Below are 23243 nucleotides of genomic sequence, written 5' to 3'. Positions count from 1 at the left end.
TACAGCAGAATATTGGAGGCCAGGATTGCAGAAAGCTCTCAGAGACTGCAAGACAAAAGCAAAACCCTAAGTCCTTTGAAAAACCTGCAGTCCCTGGGAGCATGAAGGAGCCCCCAGGGCCATTCCTGACCAAGGCTCCCCAGGGAATCCTTCCAGCAGATCCTTGAGGCCACTGGGATGTGGGCATGCGGGGGATGCTGAGGGCAGGACCAGGGGCTGACAGTGCCCAGCCTGGCTGGGGCTGTGCCAGGAGGCCCCAGGGCCTCAGGACAAGGTGTCTCCTCACAGCCCTTGGTGGCACAGACCCTGCTGTGCCCCAGGGCACCAAGACTTGGCTTCTCTTTGTCCCCACCTGGCATCAGTGCCTCCAGTTCTCTGCTCTGCCTGGGGCCTGGGGACACTTTCTCAGTCGTGTCCCTCAGTGGGACCCATTAAAAGTCCCAGAAACTTTGGAGCTGGATTGCGACTTGGAGTTCTGGAGAGGTTTCTGCAGCTCCCTCTCAGGGCCTGATGTTCAGGGCCTGAGCACAAAGCCCCAGAGGGTCATTAAAGTCCTTGTGCTGTGTCTGTGCTGCTGAGCTGGGCCGGGCTCCTGGCACAGAGGGTGAGCCTGGTAACCAAGCAGAGCTTCAAAAGCACATTTCTCTTGCTGAGCAGCTCTTCTGCCAGCCCAGCAGGGCTGGGGCACTGCCTGCAGCCAGCCCAGGCACAGCACAGAGGCACAGAGAGCTTCAATCAGTCAGGGCTGGGAAGGGGCTGAGAAGTGCCTGGGGCAGAATCACTTCCAGCCCTTGGCACAGGAACCTCTGGCTGCAGGACAATGCAGCTGCAGCTCCTGCAGTGATCTCCTAAAGCTGGAACATCCCAATGCCCACAGAGCCTGTGAGTGCATTCTCTGCTCATCTCCTGTGCAGAGCAGCCAGGGGTGCCCAGGGCTGTCCTGCAGAGCAGGGTCCTGCAGCCCAGGGCGCTGTGCTGGGCCAGGGACTCTGCTGCCTGCCAGGGACAGCTCTCAGCCGGCCCTGGAGCTGCTCCCAGCGCTGGAGGACAAGATCTGGGGGGAAGGAGACAGCTGGTAAGTCTTGGAATGTTCTCCTTGTGTGGTGAGGATGCTGTATTGTTCAGGACTGTTCCCAGCATGGCATTTAACTCCAGAACTTTTCCAAATGGATTATACAGGGAGCATAGCAAGACAGGAACTGCATAAATGGGAAATTTCTTTTTTTATTATGTACTAATCTTTGTTGCCTGGATGGGGAATTCCCCATAGGTATGCATCTCTCAGTTCATATTGAGAAAAAGAAAAGTTTTTTTTCACATCTGAATAAACCAGGCAGTAACAGAATTCAGCACAGGGCCCCTTAGATGCATCATCTTTGTGCTTTTTCCAGCCTGCTCAGGATTGCTCTGAGGTTGCCATCAGAGCTTGCAGAGCCAGAGCTGCCCCTGGGCAGTGCCTGAGCTGGGAGGGGTCTGCAGGGCAAAGCTGAGCCCCCAGGTCTGGGCTGGGCTCTGGCAGCTCTGGCAGGGCTCAGCCCTGTGTTATGATGCGGCAGGCACTCCCCTCGCCACGGCACCCCGAGCGGTGCCAGGCTGGGCGGCGAGAGGGAAGAGAACGGGCGGCCGCTCCCCCGGTGAAGCTCTGCAGTCCCAGTTGGTGGCGCGGGAACAGACGAAGGCGACACGGGACTTGGGGGTGAACAGGATGGTTTTATTCAGTGAGCCCCAAGACCCCCTCGGGGGCGGGAGCAGAGGTTTTATACAAGAATTCAGGAGGAAGGGTATAGGAACAGCAACCAATAAAGGAATAGCAGGGGACGAGTTTAGGGCAGGACTAACATATGACAAACCTATCAGGGGAAGCAAGGGAGTGGAATAGCACAAAGTAATCAATAGGGCGTTGAGCCTCACTAAATAGACAGGGAATGCTCTGGAAGCAGAGGAGGGGGCTAGGATGAATGACAGGGAAGGTTCCAGGGAAAGGGGCAGGGAAAGGGAGGATTGACAACTTGGAGATGAGGGGGTTAGGGGAGAGCTAGGGAAGATTGACAACTGGGGAGAGGAGGAGATTAGGGATGGGGGGGGTGAACAGATATTGAACAAATAACAAATGAAAGAAAAACACACGGAGCTTTGACCTGCTCCGTCTCCGACCTGGGCCGGTTCACCCCTCCTTAGTCAGCCCTGGGCACAGGGAAGCAGCTGCTGGCAGGGACAGCTCCAGGCAGCAGAGCCCTGGGCAGTCAGTGGGGGGAAGATTCCCATAAGCTGTGCTGGGATATTTAAAGTCCTCTCCACACTCTACTATTCCATAATTCTTTTTCTTACAGATTCCCATGTGCAGCCACAGCAAATGTCCAACAGCAGCTCCATCAGCCACTTCCTCCTGCTGGCCCTGGCAGACATGCGGCAGCTGCAGCTCCTGCACTTCTGCCTCTTCCTGGGCATCTCCCTGGCTGCCCTCCTGGGCAACGGCCTCATCATCAGCGCCGTAGCCTGCGGCCACCACCTGCACACGCCCATGTTCTTCTTCCTGCTCAACCTGGCCCTCAGTGACCTGGGCTCCATCTGCACCACTGTCCCCAAAGCCATGCACAATTCCCTCTGGGACACCAGAAACATCTCCTACACAGGATGTGCTGCTCAGCTTTTTCTTTCTGTTCTTCCTAGGAGCAGAGTATTTCCTCCTGACCATCATGTGCTATGACCGCTACGTGTCCATCTGCAAACCCCTGCACTACGGGACCCTCCTGGGCAGCAGAGCTTGTACCCACATGGCAGCAGCTGCCTGGGCCAGTGCCTTTCTCAATGCTCTGCTGCACACAGCCAATACATTTTCCCTGCCCCTGTGCCAGGGCAATGCCCTGGGCCAGTTCTTATGTGAAATCCCACAGATCCTCAGGCTCTCCTGCTCCAAATCCTTCCTCAGGGAAATTTGGCTTCTTGCTATTAGTACCTGTTTAACACTTGGCTGTTTTGTGTTCATTGTTTTCTCCTATGTGCAGATCTTCAGGGCTGTGCTGAGGATCCCTTCTGAGCAGGGACGGCACAAAGCCTTTTCCACCTGCCTCCCTCACCTGGCCGTGATCTCTCTGTTTGTCAGCACTGCAGTATTTGCCTACCTGAAACCCTCTTCCATCTCCTCTCGATCCATGGATCTGTCAGTGTCAGTTCTGTACTCGGTGGTGCCTCCAGCCCTGAACCCCCTCATCTACAGCCTGAGGAACCAGGAGCTCAAGGCTGCAGTGGGGAGACTGATGACTGGATGCTTTCAGGGACATTAAACTGTCGGCCAATTTCTGCAAAACACTTGTAATAAAAGTCATCTTTGATATTTCTTTTTGGTTTCATTTTGCAGGTTCTTATTCTTTGTTTTACTTTTTTTTTTTATATTGTCCACAATAAATGAATTTTTTTGTGCCATTTCTCATTTTGTTTCTCTCCACCTTCCCTGTGGCCACAGACTCTGTCAATGAGGGGCTCTCAAACCACTCTCAGTGGCTTTCAGGGAACTAAAGGATGTCCCAGCAGTGTTTTCTGCAGAGATGCCCTTTTGTTGCCTTCTCTGGAGCTACAGCAGCAATGTCTGTGTGCAGAGCTGGGGCAGATCAGGGCTGGCACAGCAGCTGTGCCCAGGAGCAGCAGCACTTGGTGCTGCCAGGGCTGCTCCCGTGGCCCTGCCCCGCTGCCCTGGTGGCCCTGGTGTTGCTGCAGGGCCTGAGTGCTCTCGGGGCCGGGCACAGTCCTGGGGGTGGCAGTGCCGGGGCTGCAGCAGGGACAGGCCATGGGCACTGCTGGGGCAGCGCTGACGCCTCAGGCCAGGGCCTGGGGGCTCCAGGCTCCTTGCCCAGGCTCTCTCAGGAACACGGCCAGGCCAATGCTCAGCACAGAAAACCCCCGTGAGCAGCTGCAGGCTGTTGGTGTGGGGACATGAACCTGAGGGAGCACAAATGCCATCAGCCCCTGGGGCCAGGAAGGGCTGGGGGATGCCTGGGAAACCACTCAGCTTTGTCTTGGAAAAGCAAGTCCTGTGGAGACACGGCACCCCTGAGAGAATTGAGTCTGACAACGGTACCCATTTCAAGAACAGCCTTATCAACACCTGGGCCAGAGAACATGGTATCGAATGGATATATCATATTCCCTATCATGCTCCAGCTGCCGGCAAAGTTGAACGGTGCAACGGACTCCTTAAGACTACCCTAAAGGCACTTGGTGGGGGAACATTTAGAAACGGGAAATTAACCTGGCAAAAGCAACCTGGATGGTCAACACCCGGGGGTCTGTCAATCGAGCTGGCCCTGCTCAGTCAGAACCCTTACACGCAGTAGATGGAGATAAGGTCCCTGTAGTACAGATGAAAGGTATTTTAGGGAAAACTGTTTGGATTAATCCCACCTCAGGCAAAGACCAACCCATTCGTGGGATTGTCTTTGCTCAAGGACCTGGTTACACTTGGTGGGTAATGCAGAAAGATGGGGAGACCCGCTGTGTACCACAGGGAAACTTGGTCTTAAGAGAGAACTGGGTGTAAGATTTCATGGTGTGCAGATGGAAATAGAATAAGGGGTGGATAATGTCCTGGGTTGTAAGATAAGCTTGTATTCCATTTGCCATCTGTTGAAGGCAAACCGGTTGGACAGGTTTTTGTTATCTCTCTCAGAGACAATGGTTTGCCCCGTAGAGGCAATGGTTTGTTTATACACCATTGACTGATTCAATGCAGGGCTGGTAAATGTAACACCGTGAGGGGTCCCACCCAGAGGGGGAAGCCAAGCACTCTATTATTGTTTAAAGGGGTAGCTTTTTGGGGAGAGGAGGCAGCTCTCTGGGCGGGACTCCGAGAGAAGCGGCTCGCTCTCTCTCTTCGCGGGATTCCCGGAGAAGCAGCTCTCTTCGGCGGCACTCGCAGCGAAGCAGCCGGCGCGCGTTGAGGCGACGGCAGTGGAGCTCAGAGGCAACCCCGGCGCAGAGGAAGACCGGCCCCACTGCCACCAGATCTTCAGAGGAAAACTATACCCTTCTAAAGATCACCACTTCAGTTGCAATTCATCAACCATTGCAAGGGAAGCAATTGTCCCAGCAGAACTGATACTGGCACCCCGACTCCTCAGGTTCTGGACTTTTTCACTGGTTTTGTTTGTACCGATTGCATTTGCCTTTTTAAATTGTTGTCTAGTTTTCTCCTAGTAAAGAATTGTTACTCCCATTCCCATATCTTTGCCTGAGAGCCTTTTAATTTAAAGATCCTGGTAATTCAGAGGGAGGGGGGTTTGCCGTTCTCCATTGCACAGGAGGCTTTGCCCTCTTTCACAGACTCCTGTCTTGTCGAACCAAGACAGTGACCTCACAGGGTCAGTGTGACATCACAGAGATGTCAGTGTGATGTCACAGAGATGTCCATGTGACATCGCAGAGATTTGTGTGACATCTCAGGAAGTTCTGTGACATCACAGAAATACCCATGTGACATCACAGGAAGGCTGTGTAATATCACCCTGCTGTTTTAAATGCATTAAACTTCTTTTAAGTTTTCGTTGCCTCCGAAGATTTATATATTTCTTCTAGAGTTCTCATGCACTGTTCATGTAAATAATAATTGTTGTGCATTTTTCTTTGTAAGAAGGGAGAATAAGTTAGAGAAGTAGCAATTTCATCCTCCAATCCAGTTCCACTTTGTAAATTTCATATATTATAGAAATAAAAAAAAAAAGTTATGTCCTTTTACTCTTTTAATCTTAATATGAGTGCGTGAGTTATTTTGTGTCCCTGTGCAACAGTTTAACATCAGAGGGAGCTGTGTGAGGTCATAGAGATGTGACATCACAGGGGCTGTGTGACATCTCTGGGGCTGTGTGAGCTCACTGGCGAGGTCACTCTGCCCCATTCCCCTCCCAGTTCCCCCAGACAAGTCCAACGCTGCTCGTGCACAGCGGGGTCCCCTGTCCCCCCGGGTCCCCCTGCCCCCGGCGCCGCAGCCTCCCCCAGAGGATGTTCCACGAGATCGACCCCAGAGCCTGACATGGGGACAGGGGCTGGAGCCATGGGGGGTGGGACAGGGGGACAGGGACCCCCCGGCAGCATCCCCGTGTCCCCCAGGGCCAGAGCCTGGGCCAGAGCTCCTTCACCCTGTCACCAACGAGGGCTTGGGAGCACTGAAAAAAACCCCAGGAAAAAACAGATTTAATATTAAAGTGACAGCAGCACAAAGTTCCTTGGCAAGAGTCACTCTGCTCCTGACTGGGCACTTCAGGCATAGCAAGGAAACAAAGCAACAACAAAACCAAACAAAATCCAGGCAATCAAACCAGAAATTAACTGAGAACTGTGTGTGTGTGTGTGTGTGTGTGTGTGTGTATGTGACAGAAGGGCAGTGAGAGCAAGGATAAAGGGAATATGGCCTAAAAGCTTAACAGAGATCCAATTTAACAGGACTTAAAACTTACATCTAAACCTTGAATGACAGTTTCACAGCCACAATTTAGCAAAAGAGAAGGGCTTAACAGGATTTAACCTAACTTATAACCTACAACTTAGCAATTTAACAGAGGAATAACATTTAACAGTATTTAATTCAGTCTATAACTTATATTAAACATAACAACTTAGCAAAAGAACAACTCCTAGAAGCATTTAACTTAACTTAGACCTTGTAATTTAACCTCACTTACAGGCCTGACTGGCTCAGCTATCCAAGGCACTCAGACCCCTCCAGGAGCAGCATTCCTGCCACATTTGCCCAGCACAGGCACTCCTGTGTGCACACAGACACAGAGAGTCAGTGCAAGGCACCTATGAGAAATTCCCCTGAGCAAAGGGAAATGCTCCCTGCGGATGCTTTGGCATCTCCCCAGCGGGGAAGGGTTGAGCCTGGAGGAGTGGGGGGATCGGCCCAGGCTCCCTCGTTGTTGGGGATCCCCGAGTGCAGCAAACGGGAGAGTTCCCGGCTTGGAGAGGCCCCACTCAGAGGGAGTCGCTGGCCCAGGAGAGCTCCAAGGGCTCCTTTTGGAGCGCTGTTTGTAGGGCCCCAAGAGAGGGGCTGCAGTCCCAGCCATGTTTCATCCTGGCCACACTTGGCATCAGCAGCTTTCTTTGGCAGGGTGAGAACAGGGATGTTGTGCCACTGAGGGAACACAAACAGTTCCCAGGGCTGCTCCTAAAGCAGCCAGGAGCTGGCTGGGCAGCAGCAGTGCCTGGAGCAGAGCGTGTTTGTGCTGAGCTCCAGAGGAGCTGAGCCCAGGGGCTGCTGGCCAAGGCTGAGGCCAGCGAGCATTTCTCAGCTGGCAGGGCAGCCTGAGAAGGGGAGGGGGGAATGCACCAGCACAGGAACCATGGAACCAAGGGGCCATTGTGACACTGTGGGGCACCATGGAACCAAGGGACCATTGTGACACTGTGGGGCACCAAGGAACCAAGGGACCATTGTGACACTGTGGGACCAAGGGGCCATTGTGACACTGTGGGGCCTGTGAGACCAAGGGACCATTGTGACACTGTGGGGCCTGTGAGACCAAGGGACCTTTGTGGCACTGTGAGACCAAGGGACCATTGTGACACTGTGGGGCTCCATGGAACCAAGAGTCCATTGTGACACTGTGTGATTCCATGGAATGTCGGGATCACTGAGACACTGAGAGGCCCCATCAAACCAAGGGTACACTGTGACACTGTGCGGCCTCATGGAACTGTGGAGACCATTATGACTCTTTGGGGTGTCATGGGACCAAGGAACCATTGTGACACTGAGAGGCCCCATGGAGCCAAAGTTCCATTGTGACATTGCAAGGCCTCATGGAATCATGGAGACACCATTAAGAGACTTCACAGCCTCATGGAAGCAAGGGGCTATTGTGACACTGTGGGGCACCATGGAACCAAGGATTCCATTGTGACACTGAGGGAACTCATGGGATCATGGAAACCATTGGGACACTACGAGGCCCCATGGAATAAGCAAAGCATTGTGACACTGTGATGTGGCTGCAACTCTCTGGCCACAGAGCTGCAGGCACAACTTTCCCAGGCATCATCCTGGGGAAGGCTGTGAGAAGCTCAGAGAAAAGATTGAGAAACAATTCTTATCTTTCCTTGCTGTACCTGCTGTTGCGAACATGCGGAATGTGTTATGGAGATTTGTTACCAAAGGGTGATTTCTTAAATGGCCAGTGGTGCTGTTGTTTGCATTCAATGACCAATCTGGTCTGCGTGCATCGGACTGTCTGTAAGCACGATGAGTTTTTCTTAATAAGTATAGTATAGTATAGTATAGTATAGTATAGTATAGTATAGTATGATTAAGCGATTGATCAGCTTTCTGGAATCATGGAGTCAATGCTAACTATCACCACGATGGGGATATTATGCTACAATACTGTGAGGCCTCATGGCACCAGTGAGACCATTGTGACCCTGGAGGTCCCCACAGAACCAAGAGGACCATTGTGACACTGTGGGGCCTCGTGAAATCAAGAGGCTTTTGTGGCACTGCAGGGCTGCAGGGAACCAAAGGTCCATTGTGACACTGCAGGGCCTCATGTCATCAGTGTTCCATTGTGACCCTGTGGAGCCAAAGGAGACCATTGTGACATCGCAAAACCCCAGGGCCCAAAGATCCATTGTGACATTGTGGGCCTCGTGGAGCAGAGGAGTCACCTGTCATTGTGGGGCCTCAAGGAACCATGGAGACCACTGTGACACTTGAGGGTCCCATGGAACCAAGGGAACATGGGACAGGTCTGGCTGGTTTGGCCTCCAGGGGCTGCCTAAAAGCTGATCTTGGCATTTTGAGGGTCTCTTCTCATCTGCTATTGAAGCACTGGGTCTCGGGGCTTTCCTTCCAATGGAAAAGAACTGTCCTTCTCCTCCAGGCGTCCATGGCCAGAATTCAGATTTCACCTCTGTTTCCTTATATCCAGGGATTGTTCCCATGGGAATATTGCCAGGATATATCTGGCTGGCAGTCATTTCATAAGGGTCACTGCTTATCTGTCCATGAAAGACTGGGGAAGGCTGCATGCTTTCCCTCCTATGGGAAAGAACTGTCCTGCTTCTCCAGGTGCCCATGGGCAAAATTTGGATTCTGTCTCCAAAATTCCCTATATCCAAAGGCTGCCTCCAGACAAAATCTGCCATTCCTGCCAAGTCTGGCTGGCCTTGGCCTAGTGAGGCTCTCACCTGACCCCCAAGCACTGGGGCTCTGTGCTTTTCTTCCTATGGAAAAGAACTGTCCTTCTCCTGCAGGTGGTAATGGCCAGAATTGGGATTTCACCTTCAAGTGCTGATTGTGACAGACTGGAGGCGAATGTTGGCTGGAAACATTTCATGTGTGAGGGAGGAAAGGGCAAGTCCAGCCTTGCCCTGCCCTGGAACCCCCTCTGCCCTGGAACCCCAATCCCCCCAGAGCCTCTATCCCAGCCCAGCAGTGTCTGCCAGTCCCTGGCACAGCACAGGCAATGCTGCACAGCCACCCCTGGAGCCCCAGCCCAGCTCCTGAGTGACCAAATGACCCCAAGTGCCACCTGGGGAAAGGGCCCAGGAAGACCAAGGGGTATTTAAAGCTGACCACAAGACAAGCACACATCTTGACCCTACCTCCTCTTGGAATTTCTGTCTGAACATTGCTGGAATCCAGGAGTTGGTAGCTGTGCATGTGCCTCTCTAAATATTTTTTGTCTTTCTCTCTTTCTGTCTTCTTGTTCTAATTCCATCCACTTGCAAATTTTGATTAACTTAATGCCGCGCTCCCGCCCCGGTTCCCTTTGTCTCAGCCCCGGCTAGCTCTTTTCTGGGGCGAGAGTGGGCGATGGAGGCACCCTCCGCCGCTCCCTGCTGGGGTTTGGAGAGTGCCTTTGTGGGTTCTGGGCAGCGCTAGCAAGCCTCGCGGTGGTAAATGAAGAGCGGATCCTGCTGGGGGCTAAGTCCAAGTTTATTGTAGCCCAACGGGGCCAAATATCCTAGAACGATGCCAGCCAACAGGAACAAGCACAAGGTGCTTGCACTGGCTTATAAACTGTAAGGGAGGGGTATCCAACGACCAATGGGGATAGGGATAGGGGGTGGCTCCGGGATGGGGGGATATGATGGGGTCCAATGGGGGAAGGATATGGGGGGAGCCCCAGGTCCTCGCCCAATCACCCGGTGCCCTGAGTAGAAGCTTCTGGATGGATGGGAAGGGGCACTGAGTGATAGACAAGGCACCCGGGGGGGGGTAAAATGCCTCTTTCAGGGTGATGGATAGATACTGGGAAGGCGGGAAGGGAGGACAAGGCGGGAAAACTGGGGATAAACCAAGTTGCACACGGGGGTACAAAGGAATAAACCAATACATAATACAGGGATAATAAAACATCCAAATAACGCAACTCCACAACTTAAAATAGAACAATGTTAGTGTTTGTGAAGTTAAATGGGCCAAGATACTGCTTTGACAAGTGCTTTTGTTCTTTGAATGTCATATTAAATTTTACCAAAGTTTATCTGATTTTCTAAAGCTCCCAGCAAAGCCTGTTTTGTTGTTTGCAGCTCCCAAGAATCTCTTGTTGGTATTTCTCCAGGGAGTCCAACTCAGAGGACACAAATTATTGTAATTCTTTTTGAATGTTTCCGTGAGTTTTTTAGTGGATGGGTGTCAGGGCTTGTGTGTCCTGCTTGGCACAGCCCAGGCAGGGCTTTCACAGCCCCATCCCACATTCCATTTCCCAGCTGGAGCCGCTGGTGCCTCTGAGTTCTGCTGCCCCAGCCCCAGGGACGCTCTCCTTGTCTGCTCATTCCCCCAGGGTCTCTGGGCAGGGATGGCCTCAGTGGGGCTGCTGACATCCTCAGCAACTTGGAGGCTGCTGCTGAATTTTACTGCTCCAGAGGCTTCTTCAGCCTTCAGCTCTTCAGTTCAGGAATTCAGTGCCCCAGGGCTCATTAACATTCAGAATATTTGAACAAGCCAAGCCTCTGGGAATAATGTAAGTTTTCAAATATTTTCTGGTTGATTAGACAGATTTCAGAAGCCAATTCAAAGTGAATATACTATATTTAAAAAGACCATGATAAGAGATTTTTCAGGTCCTGTTTAGTTTTTTTTTCTGTTAATACAATGATAGTTGCCATCTCCAACTGACACTGAATCCAAGTACCTTCCCATGCAGTTTGAATAGATATGAAAATCAAGACCCTTTGTGGCTGACAATCCATCAGACACTGTCCCTACCCCCACCCCACCATTTCCCCCATTCCAGCCCTGGCACTCAGAGCAGCCTTGTGCAAATCTGAGCTCCCTCCAGCCCAGGCTGCACCTGCAGCTTTCAGCTCCTGGGCTCCAACTCCCACCTGCTTTCCTTGGAGAAAGAGCTGCCCGAGACACAGAGGGATGTTCATTTATTGCCAGCCAACAAAGCCAAGGGAAGGCACAGCTCCATCAAATGCAAAAGTCATTCCTCTGCTGGATATTAAATCCACTTTGCACAGCAGACAGTCTCAGAACAATGGAAAACACCTTCTGTGCCCAGCACAGATCCCAAGGTCCCCCCAAACCCTCCCTGCCCCGATTCTGCCCAGATTTGCTCTTTGCACACACCCGAGTCACAGGCTGAAGTGAGGAGCTCCCTCCATGCCCAGAGGGAGGAAAAGAGGGAAAGTGGATGAAGAGCTCTCCTGTGCAGAGCCAAGGTCCAAGTGCCCCTGCAGTGGGAACCACAACTCATCAGGTTTGTGTCCTTTGGGCTCAGGGATGGTGACACTCAGAGGCACAGAAAGGTTTTTTTGGCAGAAAACACAAGTTGAACATTGGAACAGTTTAATAACCATCACAGCTATTCCCTCAGCTCTCTGTGATGTCCCAGCAGCAGCTGACATGTCTCCCATCCCCAAGGGATTTCTGTACAGAGACAGTTTTAGACAAAGACATACCAAAAAGTAATTTTGTGATGGATGAAAATACAATTACGATGTTGAGTAATATGATATTTATTTGAACTTCTGAAAGAGTGAACAACTCCCTGAACTCATAGCATGAAGCCTGTGAATTGAGAGGCACTTGAATGACCAGAGAGCACCTAGATGAGGAAATCTGGGAGCACCAGGAAGGACATAGATCCAGTTGGTTTAGTGAAGAGATGTCCTTAGACATGTCAATTTCAACAGGATACTGGAAAATCCTGAAGGAAGAGGGAGGTGATATAATAAATTGAATATTGGTGATGAAAATAGAAGACAAGATCAGTATTTCTCCTCATGCAATCAGTACACTTACAGGAAATTCCTGTTCCTGGTGGGAAAACTTTGCCATTTCTTAACCATTCTCAAGTGACCCAGATAAAAAAAAAAAAATAACCATGTATACTATGAAATGTACAAGTACTAACATCTGTGCTCCTTTCCATACAGACATCAGCTGTGTGCCCATGAACAGGCAGTGCCACTTGTGCCCTGAGGTGCCGAGCTGGGACTGGATCTCTCAGAGAGGAGCTGAGGGAGAGCAGAGCACCTTGCAAGCTGCAGGTCCCTGCCAGCCCCCAGGGCTCCTGTGCCATCAACATCTGCTCTGCTCCAGTCTGGAACAGGGCCCAGCACGGTGCCGGGACCATCAGAGAGCTGAGGTGTGTGCTGGAATTCCATGCCCTCCCCATGGCGCAGCAGCCCTGCATTTCCCTGCTCCAGCCTTGGTCTCCAGCACAGCCATGGAGGCTCTTTGGGCTCCTGAGTGTTCCTGCAGCCCCAAGGGCAGCTGAGCTCTGCCTTGGGCACAGGCAGCCCTGGCCAGCGCAGGCCATGCTCAGCAATTCCTTGTCTGTGCCTGGCCTTGCTGCCAGCCCCGGCAGCGGCTGCGTGGCCCCTCTGTGGCCCTGTGCTGGCCCAGCCATGGTGCCACAGCCCCTGTGCAGCCCAGCCCAGGACAGGAGCATTGCGGCTGGGAACGGCCCCTGTGCCGTGGGGCCCTGGGCAGCCTTGGGGCTCTGTGCCCCATGGCCTCCCTGCTGGGCAGCCTCTGCCAGCTCCTGCCAAGCCCGTGGCACCTGTGGGGCTGCACAGACAGCCCTGCCCGGGCTCTGCCGGCCTCGGGGCCAGCAGAGAGGCGGCCAGGGCTGGCCATGGCCGGGAACAGGCCCTGAGCCCCGCAGGAGGATGGAGCTGGGCCACAGCCAAACTCAGCCCAGGGCAGAGCTGGGCTCAGCAGCCAGGGCTGCCCAGGGCTGGCACAGACAGAGGCTGGCGCTGACAAATGTCCTGGGCCCCTCCCTGCTCTGTGCATGCCCCAAGGGCACAGAGCAGCCTCCTCTCTCGGGCTCTTGCCTGTTTTCAATGCCTGCCCAGGTGCTGGCCCTGCCCCACAAGGCCTGGGCTGAGTCCTGCCCCTGCCCGCTCAGCCAGGCTGAGATGGACACTGATGGTTCCTGTGCCAGGCTCTCCCAGCCCAGCCCAGCTCCCTGCCAGCTCTGCCAGCTGCCCTGAGCTCTGGGCAGCACCAAGGGCCTCTCCCCAGCACAGCCCAGCCGGCTCTGGCCCCACAGCTCTGCTCAGCCCAGGCTGCTCTGGGCACTGCCCCACGGCCTCAGCCCCTGCCAAGGGCACAGCAGCAGCTGCAGCTCAGCCAGGACTCAGCCCCACCATGGGGGAAGGGGCTTGGCCAAGGCCAAAGGAGCTCCCTGGCTGCCCTGCTCCCCTCTGCCTGAGGTGCTGAGAGCTCTGCAGCCCCTGCTGCCATCCCATCTGCCCAGGCCAGCACAAGAGCCCCGGCCCTGGGGCCCTCCAGAGCTGCTCCTGCTCCAGGCCCAGGGCCCATCCCAGAGCTGGGGCAGCCACAGAGCTGTGCCCATTTCTGCTCATTGCTGCTCTGATGGGGATGCATCCTTAGCCACTTGGGGGTTACTGATGAATTTTCCTACTCCAAAGGCCTCTGCTTTTTTGAGCTCTTCTGTTCAGGAATTCCGTGAAAAAGGCCCATAAATATATGTTATAAACACCTGAAGAAGAAAAACCTATGGGAAAATTCATGTCCTCAATTCATCTGTGGTGAATTAGACAGATTTCTGGAGTTTATTCAAAGTGAATATACTATATTTAAAACAATGCAGAAAGAATTGTTTTGTCCTGTTAAGTTTTCTTTTCCAATTTATCAATTGATATCTGCAATGTCCAATTGATATTTATCCCCAGCACCTTCTAATACAGTCTAAAAATATATGGAACCAAGGGGCCACTGCTGCTCCTCAGGGACTTGTAGAATTAAGGGAACATGTTTGACATCATGGTGGCCCTTGGGACCGAGAGGCCATTGTGGCACTGTGGGACCAAGGAGAGCATTGCTACCCTGCCAGACATCATGAAACCAAGGATCCACTGTGACATTGCACGGCCTTGGGGGACCACGGTGACATTGTGACACTGCGGGGCCCAAAGATCCAAGGGACTTTGTGACACCAAGGGGTCCCATGGAACCAAAGGGACATTGTGACACTGGGAGGCCTCATGGAATCATGGAGACCATTGGGACACTCTGGGGCCTCATTAACCCTGGTGACACCAAGTTGGCTGGGAGTGCTGATGTGCTGGAGGGTCGAGTGCTCTGCACAGGGCCGTGGACAGGCTGGATCCAGGGCCCAAATCCAACAAGGTGAGGTTTAACAAGTCCCAGTGCCGGGTCCTGCACTTTGGCCACAACAACCCCTGCAGTGCTACAGGCTGGGGACAGAGTGTCTGGACAGCAGCCAGGCAGAAAGGGACCTGCAAAGACTGATGGACAGCAGGCTGGCCATGAGCCAGCTGTGTGCCCAGGTGCCAAGAAGGGCAATGGCTCCTGGCCTGGATCAGGAATGGTGTGGCCAGCAGGAGCAGGGCAGTGATTCTTCCCCTGTGCTGGGCACTGGTTGGGAAGCACCTCGAGTGCTGTGTCCAGTTCTGGGCCGCCCAATTTACGAAGAACATGGAGGGGCTCGAGCATGTCCAGAGAAAGGCAACAAGGCTGGTGAGGGATCTGGAGCACAAGTGCTGTGAGGAGTGGCTGAAGGAGCTGGGGTTGTTGATCCTGGAGAAGAGGAGGCTCAGGGAAGACAAGGTGGTGTCAGGGCACAGGTTGGACTCGATGATCTCCAAGGTCTTTTCCAGCCTTGCTGATTCTGGGATTCTCTGAAAACACCCTTGGAGCAGTTGCAGGAGAAGCCCTGGGCCTCCTCTTCAGAAGCTCCAGCAGCCCAGGTCCCTCAGCTTCTCCTCACAGCCCCAAAGCCCATCCTGTCAGTCCTGCAGAGCCTTTGCAGCTCCTCCTCACTGCCCAGAACCGGGAGCCCCACAGCCAGACACAGCAGCCCAGATGTGCCCCCCTGGCTTTGGGTGCCTCTGGCAAGGGAACAGCACCAGGCACTGCAGGAGCCTGCAGACAATTCCTGCAGCACTTGTGGGATGATCCTGCTCCCCAAGAGATGTTCCCATGGTGCCAAGTCAGGAACTGCAATGGGGAGTGGGGACAGAGAGGAAAGGGAAAACAGGGATGGGCTGTGTGCAGGGGAGGGAACAGGGTTGGGAAAGAGGAAGAAATTTTTATCAGGAAGAGTAAAAAAAGCAAAGGGGAAACTAAGGAAATGCTCAGGGCAGTTTGGGGGTGGCTGCCAGACAGCCCTGGCTCTGAGCAGCAGTGTCTGCAGTGGGACAGGAAACTCCCAGCTGATGGGAACAAACTTTCTGGCTGTCTGCAGAGGCCAGGACAAAGCTGAGTGGTTTCCCTGGTGTCCCCCAGCCCTTCCTGGCCCCAGGGGCTGATGGCATTTGTGCTCCCTCAGGTTCATGTCCCCACACCAACAGCATGGGGGTGCTCCTGCCTGCTGTGTGCAATGCAAACAGGGGCTGCTGAGCCAGTGCTGCCGTGTCTGCGCCTGCAAGGATATGGCACCTCTGTGAGCTGGGGAGAGGCCAGGGCTGCAGAGGGGGGATGCTGTTGGCAGCTCCATGAGGACGCTCTGGGACGCTGCCCTGTGCTGTGCAGTGCACTGGGGATGGATCAGCCCCTGCTCTGCTGCTCCTTCCCGTCTCCCCCAGGGCCCTTGCAGAGCACCAGCCGTGCTGTTTGCCCCCAGCCTGCCCATGGCCAGCCTGGGGCTGCTCACGGGGGTTTTCTGTGCTGAGCATTGGCCTGGCTGTGTTCCTGAGAGAGCCTGGGCAAGGAGCCTGGAGCCCCCAGGCCCTGGCCTGAGGCGTCAGCGCTGCCCCAGCAGTGCCCATGGCCTGTCCCTGCTGCAGCCCCGGCACTGCCACCCCCAGGACTGTGCCCGGCCCCGAGAGCACTCAGGCCCTGCAGCAACACCAGAGCCACCAGGGCAGCGGGGCAGGGCCATGGGAGCAGCACTGGCAGCACCAAGTGCTGCTGCTCCTGGGCACAGCTGCTGTGCCAGCCCTGATCTGCCCCAGCTCTGCACACAGACATTGCTGCTGCAGCTCCAGAGAAGGCAACCAAAGGGCATCTCTGCAGAAAACTCTGCTGGGAGATCTTTTAGATACTTTAAAGCCACCAAGAGTACAGCCCATCATTGACACAGTCTGTGGCCACAGGGAACATGGAGAGAAACAAAATGAGAAATGGCACAGAAAAATTCATTTATTGTGGATAATATGAAAAAAAGTAAAACAAAGAATAAGAACCTGCAAAATGAAACCAAAAAGAAATATTAAAGACAACTTTTATTACAAATATTTGCAGAATTTGGCCTGGAGTTTAATGTTCCTGAAAGCATCCAGTCATCAGTTTCCACACTGCAGCCTTGAGCTCCTGGTTCCTCAGGCTGTAGATGAGGGGGTTCAGGGCTGGAGGCACCACGGAGTACAGAACTGACAGGGCCAGATCCAGGGATCGGGAGGAGATGGAGGGGGGCTTCAGATGAGCAAATATGGACGTGCTGACAAACAGGGAGACCACGGCCAGGTGAGGGAGGCAGGTGGAAAAGGCTTTGTGCCGTCCCTGCTCAGAGGAGATCCTCAGCACAGCCCTGAAGATCTGCACATAGGAGAAAACAATGAACACAAAACAACCAAGTCCTACACAGGCACTTAGAGCAAGAAGCGAAAGGGCCCTGACTTTGGAATGTATACATGAAAGCTTGAGGATCTGTGGGATTTCACAGAAGAACTGGCTCAGGGCATTGCCATGGCACAGGGGCAGGGAAAATGTATTGGCTGTGTGCAGCAGAGCAGTGAGAAAGGCACTGGCCCAGGCAGCTGCTGCCATGTGGGCACAAGCTCTGCTGCCCAGGAGGGTCCCGTAGTGCAGGGGTTTGCAGATGGACACGTAGCGGTCGTAGCACATGATGGTCAGGAGGTAGAACTCTGCTGAGATGAAGAACATGAAGAAAAAGAGCTGTGAAGCACATCCTGTGTATGAGATGTTCCTGGTGCCCCAGAGGGAATTGTGCATGGCTTTGGGGACAGTGGTGCAGATGGAGCCCAGGTCGCTGAGGGCCAGGTTGAGCAGGAAGAAGAACATGGGCGTGTGCAGGTGGTGGCCGCAGGCTACGGCGCTGATGATGAGGCCGTTGCCCAGGAGGGCAGCCAGGGAGATGCCCAGGAAGAGGCAGAAGTGCAGGAGCTGCAGCTGCCGCGTGTCTGCCAGTGCCAGCAGGAGTGAGTGGCTGATGGAGCTGCTGTTGGACATTTGCTGTGGCTGCACATGGGCACCTGTTCATGGAGAAAGGGACAGTGAAGAATTAGAGGCGATGCCTGTAACCAAAATCAAAGCCATTTCCCATACCCCCTCCCCTGGAACACACATAGACAGTATTTTGTGTTCTACAATTCTGGGGTTTTCTTCATGAACACCCTTATATCAGCCCTGGTGTTCCTGGAAATCAGAAATCCTCAGCATTTCTGGTGCACTCAGGGAGAAATTAATAAGTTCTGTGCGGCAAAGTGATGAGAGGAGAGTGAGGGGATATGCTCTGACATTCTGACCTCTTTAGAATTACTCTGGGCTTTAACCTTTCTCTGGGTTAGGATGATCAGCTTCCCACATTTTCCCTAAAAAACCCCCAGGTACAGCTGAGAGCAGATGGATCCACCACAACCCAGCTCCACATTTGTAGCCAAGGACTCACATTGCTCATTTCACCAACCCAGAAGCATTTTCAGTCTTAGAACACCTCTGCCTTTCCCCATCAATCTTATAACTTAGAGATGCTCTAAGACATGTTTGCACCCTGGATTGAAGCTCCCAGCTTGGACTGAAATCCCAGGCACATTTCCAAGTGTCCTTCTGATGGCACTGGATGAAGGGAGGTGCAGCTCCTTCCCTGGCTGCACTGCCAGCACTGCCCAGAGCCGGGCACTGGGGACAGCTGTGTCACCCTGAGCCAGCTGTGCCCCTGCCAGAGCCCCCAGTGCCTGGCAGCTGCTCCCAGCCCTGTGCTCTGCAGAGGGAACTGGGCCCGGGGCTGCAGAGCTGCCCCACGGCTCTGCTGCAGCTCTGCCTGCACAGGAGGGGCTGCACGCCTTGGAGCCCCGGCCCTGAGGGCAGAGGCTTGGCTGGGGCACAGGAGGGAGGGGGCTTGTTCAGAGGGAGGGGCTGCACTGGAGGGGCTCCTCTGGACATCTCTAAACTCTCCCTGCCTCAGCATTTCTGGGTTTTCTTTTCTCTCCTTCCCTGATCTTCTCTCTGCTTCCTGGAGATTTTCCTCCTGCAGGTGTTTCCCTGTGCCTGATCTCTCCCTGCCAGCACTCCCAGACCCCAAATCTCTGTGCACTCTCCTTGCCTGACAGAACCCTGCCTGTTTGCAGGGCACTGGCTGGGGGCAGGCTCTGTTTGCAGCTGGGAGAAAGGACAGCTGAGACTGAGCCTGATGGATCCAGCAAAGGTGTTGCTGCTGCTGTCCACGGGCAGAGAGGCTGAAAGTACATTACGGATCTCCTGTGAACCTACTGATCACTAAAAGCAAAAATTTGGATGCCTCAGGCACTTGCCAAATTTAATTGTTAATAATTCATAATAAATCTTTAATATTTATCCCCCTAACCCAGACATTCTCCAATATTAGGAAACTGAATACGAAGTCATCGGAAATTTCCTCAGTTTTATCAAAATCCCTTTCTTGGAAATATTATATGTCAGATCAGAAGCCCTCAGCATGTCAGAGCGTCATGATCATTTCACCTGCCCTGCCCCAGAAATACTCAGAGTTGTACTCACAGGGTCTGTGGGCATTGGGATGTTCCAGCTTTAGGAGATCTCTCCAGGAGCTGCAGCTGCATTGTCCTGCAGCCAGAGGTTCCTGTGCCAAGGGCTGGCAGTGATTCTGCCCCAGGCACTTCTCAGCCCCTTCCCAGCCCTGACTGATTGAAGCTCTCTGTGCCTCTGTGCTGTGCCTGGGCTGGCTACAGGCAGTGCCCCAGCCCTGCTGGGCTGGCAGAAGAGCTGCTCAGCAAGAGAAATGTGCTTTTGAAGCTCTGCTTGGTTACCAGCATCACCCTCTGTGCCAGGAGCCCGGCCCAGCTCAGCAGCACAGACACAGCACAAGGACTTTAATGAGCCTCTGGGGCTTTGTGCTCAGGCCCTGAACATCAGGCCCTGAGAGAGAGCTGCAGAAACCTCTGCAGAACTCCAAGTCAGAATCCAACTCCAAAGTTTCTTGGACTTTTAATGGGTCCCACTGAGGGACACGACTGAGAAAGTGTCCCCAGGCCCCAGGCAGAGCAGAGAACTGGAGGCACTGATGCCAGGTGGGGACAAAGAGAAGCCAAGTCTTGGTGCCCTGGGGCACCGCAGGGTCTGTGCCACCAAGGGCTGTGAGGAGACACCTTGTCCTGAGGCCCTGGGGCCTCCTGGCACAGCCCCAGCCAGGCTGGGCACTGTCAGCCCCTGGTTCTGCCCTCAGCATCCCCCCCTAGCCCACATCCCAGTGGCCTCAAGGATCTGCTGGAAGGAGTCCCTGGGGAGCCTTGGTCAGGAATGGCCCTGGGGGCTCCTTCATGCTTCCAGGGACTGCAGGTTTTTCAAAGGACTTTGGCTTTTGCTTTTGCCTTGCAGTCTCTGAGAGCTTTGTGCAATCATGGCTTCCAAGTATCTGCTGTAATTAGTCCCTGGAGAGGCTTTGTCAGTAACAACACTCAGTGGGGCTCATTAATGCTTCAAGGTACTCAGTTCTTTTAAGGTACTTGGTGTTTCACTTTTGTTACAGACTTTGTGAGAAGTTTGTGCAATCATGGCCCCAATTATCTGCTTTAATGAGTCCTGTGAGAGCTTTGTACTGACACTCAGTGGGGTTCATTAATACTCTGAGATACTCAACTTTTGTGAGGGTCTTTGAATTCTTCTTCCAAAACTGAGAGGTTTTTGTGCCATTTTGAGTGTCTGAGAGGTTTTTGTGCCATCCTGGCCTCCAGTTCACTCCTCCAAGGAGTCCATCAGGAACCGTTGTTGGGGATGGATCTCAGTGGGTCCCATTAATACCTCGAGAAACTTTGGGGTTTTTTTCTGACTTTTGCCTCCTGGAAAGGTTTGTGCAATCTCCTCTCAGGCCCTGAGGTTCCAGGGCTCAGCTCCAAATGTACCACGGGATTCATTAGGATCCAGCAAGTCCTGACAAACCATGGCTGTGCCTCGATTTCCCTCTTGTCTGGGGCAGTTCATCAGGAAGATTTCTATGGTGGTTTCCGTTTGCCTATTTGATATTTCTTGGTCAACGCATCAATTAGTGTGGTGGGTTCAGTGCTGGCTAATTACCAGTGCACTCACTAGAATATACTTACTCATTTCCTGCTGTGAGATAGGATTAGGAGAAAGGAAAAGTGGGCTCAAAACTTTAAAAGAGTGTAAAGAAAAGTTTATTAACAGTAACTAAATGAAAGAGTAATAAGAATATGAACAAAACTTTCAGATCACATCCTCTCTCCATACAACCTGACAATGTAGAGACAAAACCTGAAATTTTCAAGTCAGTTTACCACCTCTAGAATATTCTAATCTTTCTTCAGTTCACATCAGGAGAGAAGTACCTCTTGTTAATGTTATGGAGAATTCTCCACAAGAAAACATTTATCTCATGGCTTTTCATTTCCATGAATAGCCACTGCCTGGAAAAATCTTCAATTGTGAAGTCCCTCCCATGTTTTCACAGCTTTTCCCACAGCTGTGTTTAGCGGCCATGCCAACTTATGGGGTATTAGTTTGAAGATGAGCTGTTTAAGAGCAAAGGATCTCTTCATCTATTTATGAAATCATCTTAATCTCTGGGAACAGACGCCTTCTTTTCTCCCTGAGGGCACAGGGTCTCATCACTCTTCTCTCTTTCAATGTTCAGACTTCTCATGAGATCACAGCTACTTCAACATTTCCCTACTTTAGCATGGAGGCCTTTGCTGAAACAAGTCATCTCCTCATACTTTTCAATGCCTTATAGGGAAAAAGATTGTCTGATGTATCAATGACATCCTTCTCCACAGCTTTAGCAGAGGATTTCAGCCCTAAGATCAAGGCATCTCCTCATCCCTCCCATCTGGGACTCAACTTCCTCTTCCCCGCCCTCGGTGTGTTCATGTTGCTCCTCTGTGTGCCTGCCCTGTGTCCTTTTCTCTCACTGGAGGGAGGATGGCAGCAGTGGCAGAGTCAATATCTCCCCCTGGGTCTACAGATGGCTATTTGACTCCGGCTGGGCTTGATGTCCAATTCTTATTTTGGCCATGCTTCCTGGACATGAGGACCAGTTGTTTTCCATAGGAATGAAGGAACAGAGTCCCACTGTTTTAGGGGCAAATGAGAAGTGACCACCTAAGGACAAGGCCAGCCAGAGCTGCCAGATTTTGTTCTTAGAGATACCCTTGAATATAGGAAATTTTTTAGGCAGAGTGTCAGTTTTGGCAATGGGCATCTGAAAAGACAGACAGTTCTTTTCCATACAGAGGAGAGCACGGAGCTGCAGTTCTCCAGGAGCTGATGAGAAGCAGCCCTTGACATCCCAACATCAGCCAGACCTGTCAAGTGGCCCCTGGGAGGCCAAGCCAGCCAGACCTGGTCCATGTTCCCTTGCTTCCATGGGGCCCCACAGTGTCCCAATGGACCCTTGCTTCCAGGAGGCCCTGAGGTGTCACAATGCCCCCTTGGTGACACCAGGCCCTGAAGGGTCGGAATGGTCTCCATGGTTCCATCAGGCCCCACAGAGTCATAATGGTCTCTGGGTCCATGAAGCCCCGCGGTGTCACCATGGCCCCTTGGTTCCATGGGCTCCAGTGGTGCCACAATGATCCCCTTGGTTCCATGAGGTGCCCACAGTGTCACCGTGATCTCCATGGGAAGGAAAGCACCGAGCCCCAGTGTGGCAGGGGCAGCCACCAGAGGCCAAGGCCAGCCAGACTTGACGGTACTGACAGATTTTGCCTGGGAACAAACCTTGGATATAGGGAATTTTAGAGGTGGGATCACAGTTTCAGATATGGACACCTGGAGAAGTACAGGTTTTTCCGTGGGAAGGAAAGCCCAGAGCCAAAGTGTTTCAAAGGCAGAAGAAAGAGGTAGCTTCTGGGAGGCTGAGACAGCCAGACATGATCTTCATGGCAGCTTTTGTCATGGAGGAATCCTTGCATACACAGAATTTGGGAGGAGGAATCTCAATTTTGACAACAGTCACCTTGAGAAGAAGGACAGTTATTTCCACTGGAGGGAAAGCACCAAGCCCCAGTGTTTCAAAAGCAGATGACAGGCAGCTCCCAAGAGGCCAAGGGCACCCAGACCTGTCTGTCCTGGCAGCTTTCACTTGGGAGCAATCCTTGGATGTACAGAGTTTTGGAGGAGGAATCCCAGTTTTGGCCATGACCCATGGAGGAGAAGGAGAGTTCTCTCCCATAGGAAGGAAATCCCAGAGCCCCAGTGCCTCAGGGCAGGTGAGAAGCAGCCCTGGACATGCCAAGGTGGTCAGGTGGTCCCCAGGAGGCCCAGCCAGCCAGACCTGGTCCGTGTTCCCTTGGTTTGGTGGTGACGCCTTGAGAGGCTGCCTAGAACAGAGCTAGGCAGTGTTAAAGGAATAAAGCAGGTATTTATTAAAGGCCTTCAAGGGATACACCTTGGGCAGTACAAGAGCCTGGCCCTGGCTCCATCCTAGATGGAATCCAGGTCACGAGTTTTCACTGGGGCAAACAGGGGGATTTGGTCTGGCAGGATGTGTAAAACAATCTCCTGTAATATCTACTTGTTCTCACACAGAGCACTTGGCTGCAGGGACACATTCCCATCGTTCCTGCCCAGGTTTCAGGATTCAAACACTGCTGTCCTTCCCAGGAGCTGTTCC

At 52.9% G+C, this 23243-nt stretch overlaps 1 protein-coding gene and 1 pseudogene across 1 annotated transcript; one reads left to right on the top strand and one right to left on the bottom strand.

Moving 5' to 3' along the window:
* The first annotated feature begins 1015 nt into the window (after positions 1–1015).
* Positions 1016–3831, top strand: LOC144248738 (olfactory receptor 14J1-like; annotated as a pseudogene).
* Positions 3832–16348: 12517 nt separating this feature from the next.
* LOC144248739 (olfactory receptor 14J1-like) lies at positions 16349–18277 on the bottom strand. Its single transcript, XM_077790734.2, has one exon. It carries the CDS (start codon positions 17624–17626, stop codon positions 16694–16696), a length of 933 nt encoding a protein of 310 aa, XP_077646860.2. The 5' UTR covers positions 17627–18277; the 3' UTR covers positions 16349–16693.
* Positions 18278–23243: the final 4966 nt, after the last annotated feature.

Source organism: Lonchura striata, chromosome 5 (genome assembly GCF_050655825.1).
Source record: "Lonchura striata isolate lonStrDom1 chromosome 5, ASM5065582v1, whole genome shotgun sequence".
NCBI classification, from domain to species: domain Eukaryota; kingdom Metazoa; phylum Chordata; class Aves; order Passeriformes; family Estrildidae; genus Lonchura; species Lonchura striata.
Note: the sequence above shows the minus strand (reverse complement) of the source record. Positions and strands in the feature narration are given on the sequence as shown.

Excerpts from the sequence above, each read along its gene's own strand:
- LOC144248739 (XM_077790734.2), bottom strand. The coding sequence starts at position 17,626 with ATGTCCAACAGCAGCTCCATCAGCCACTCACTCCTGCTGGCACTGGCA.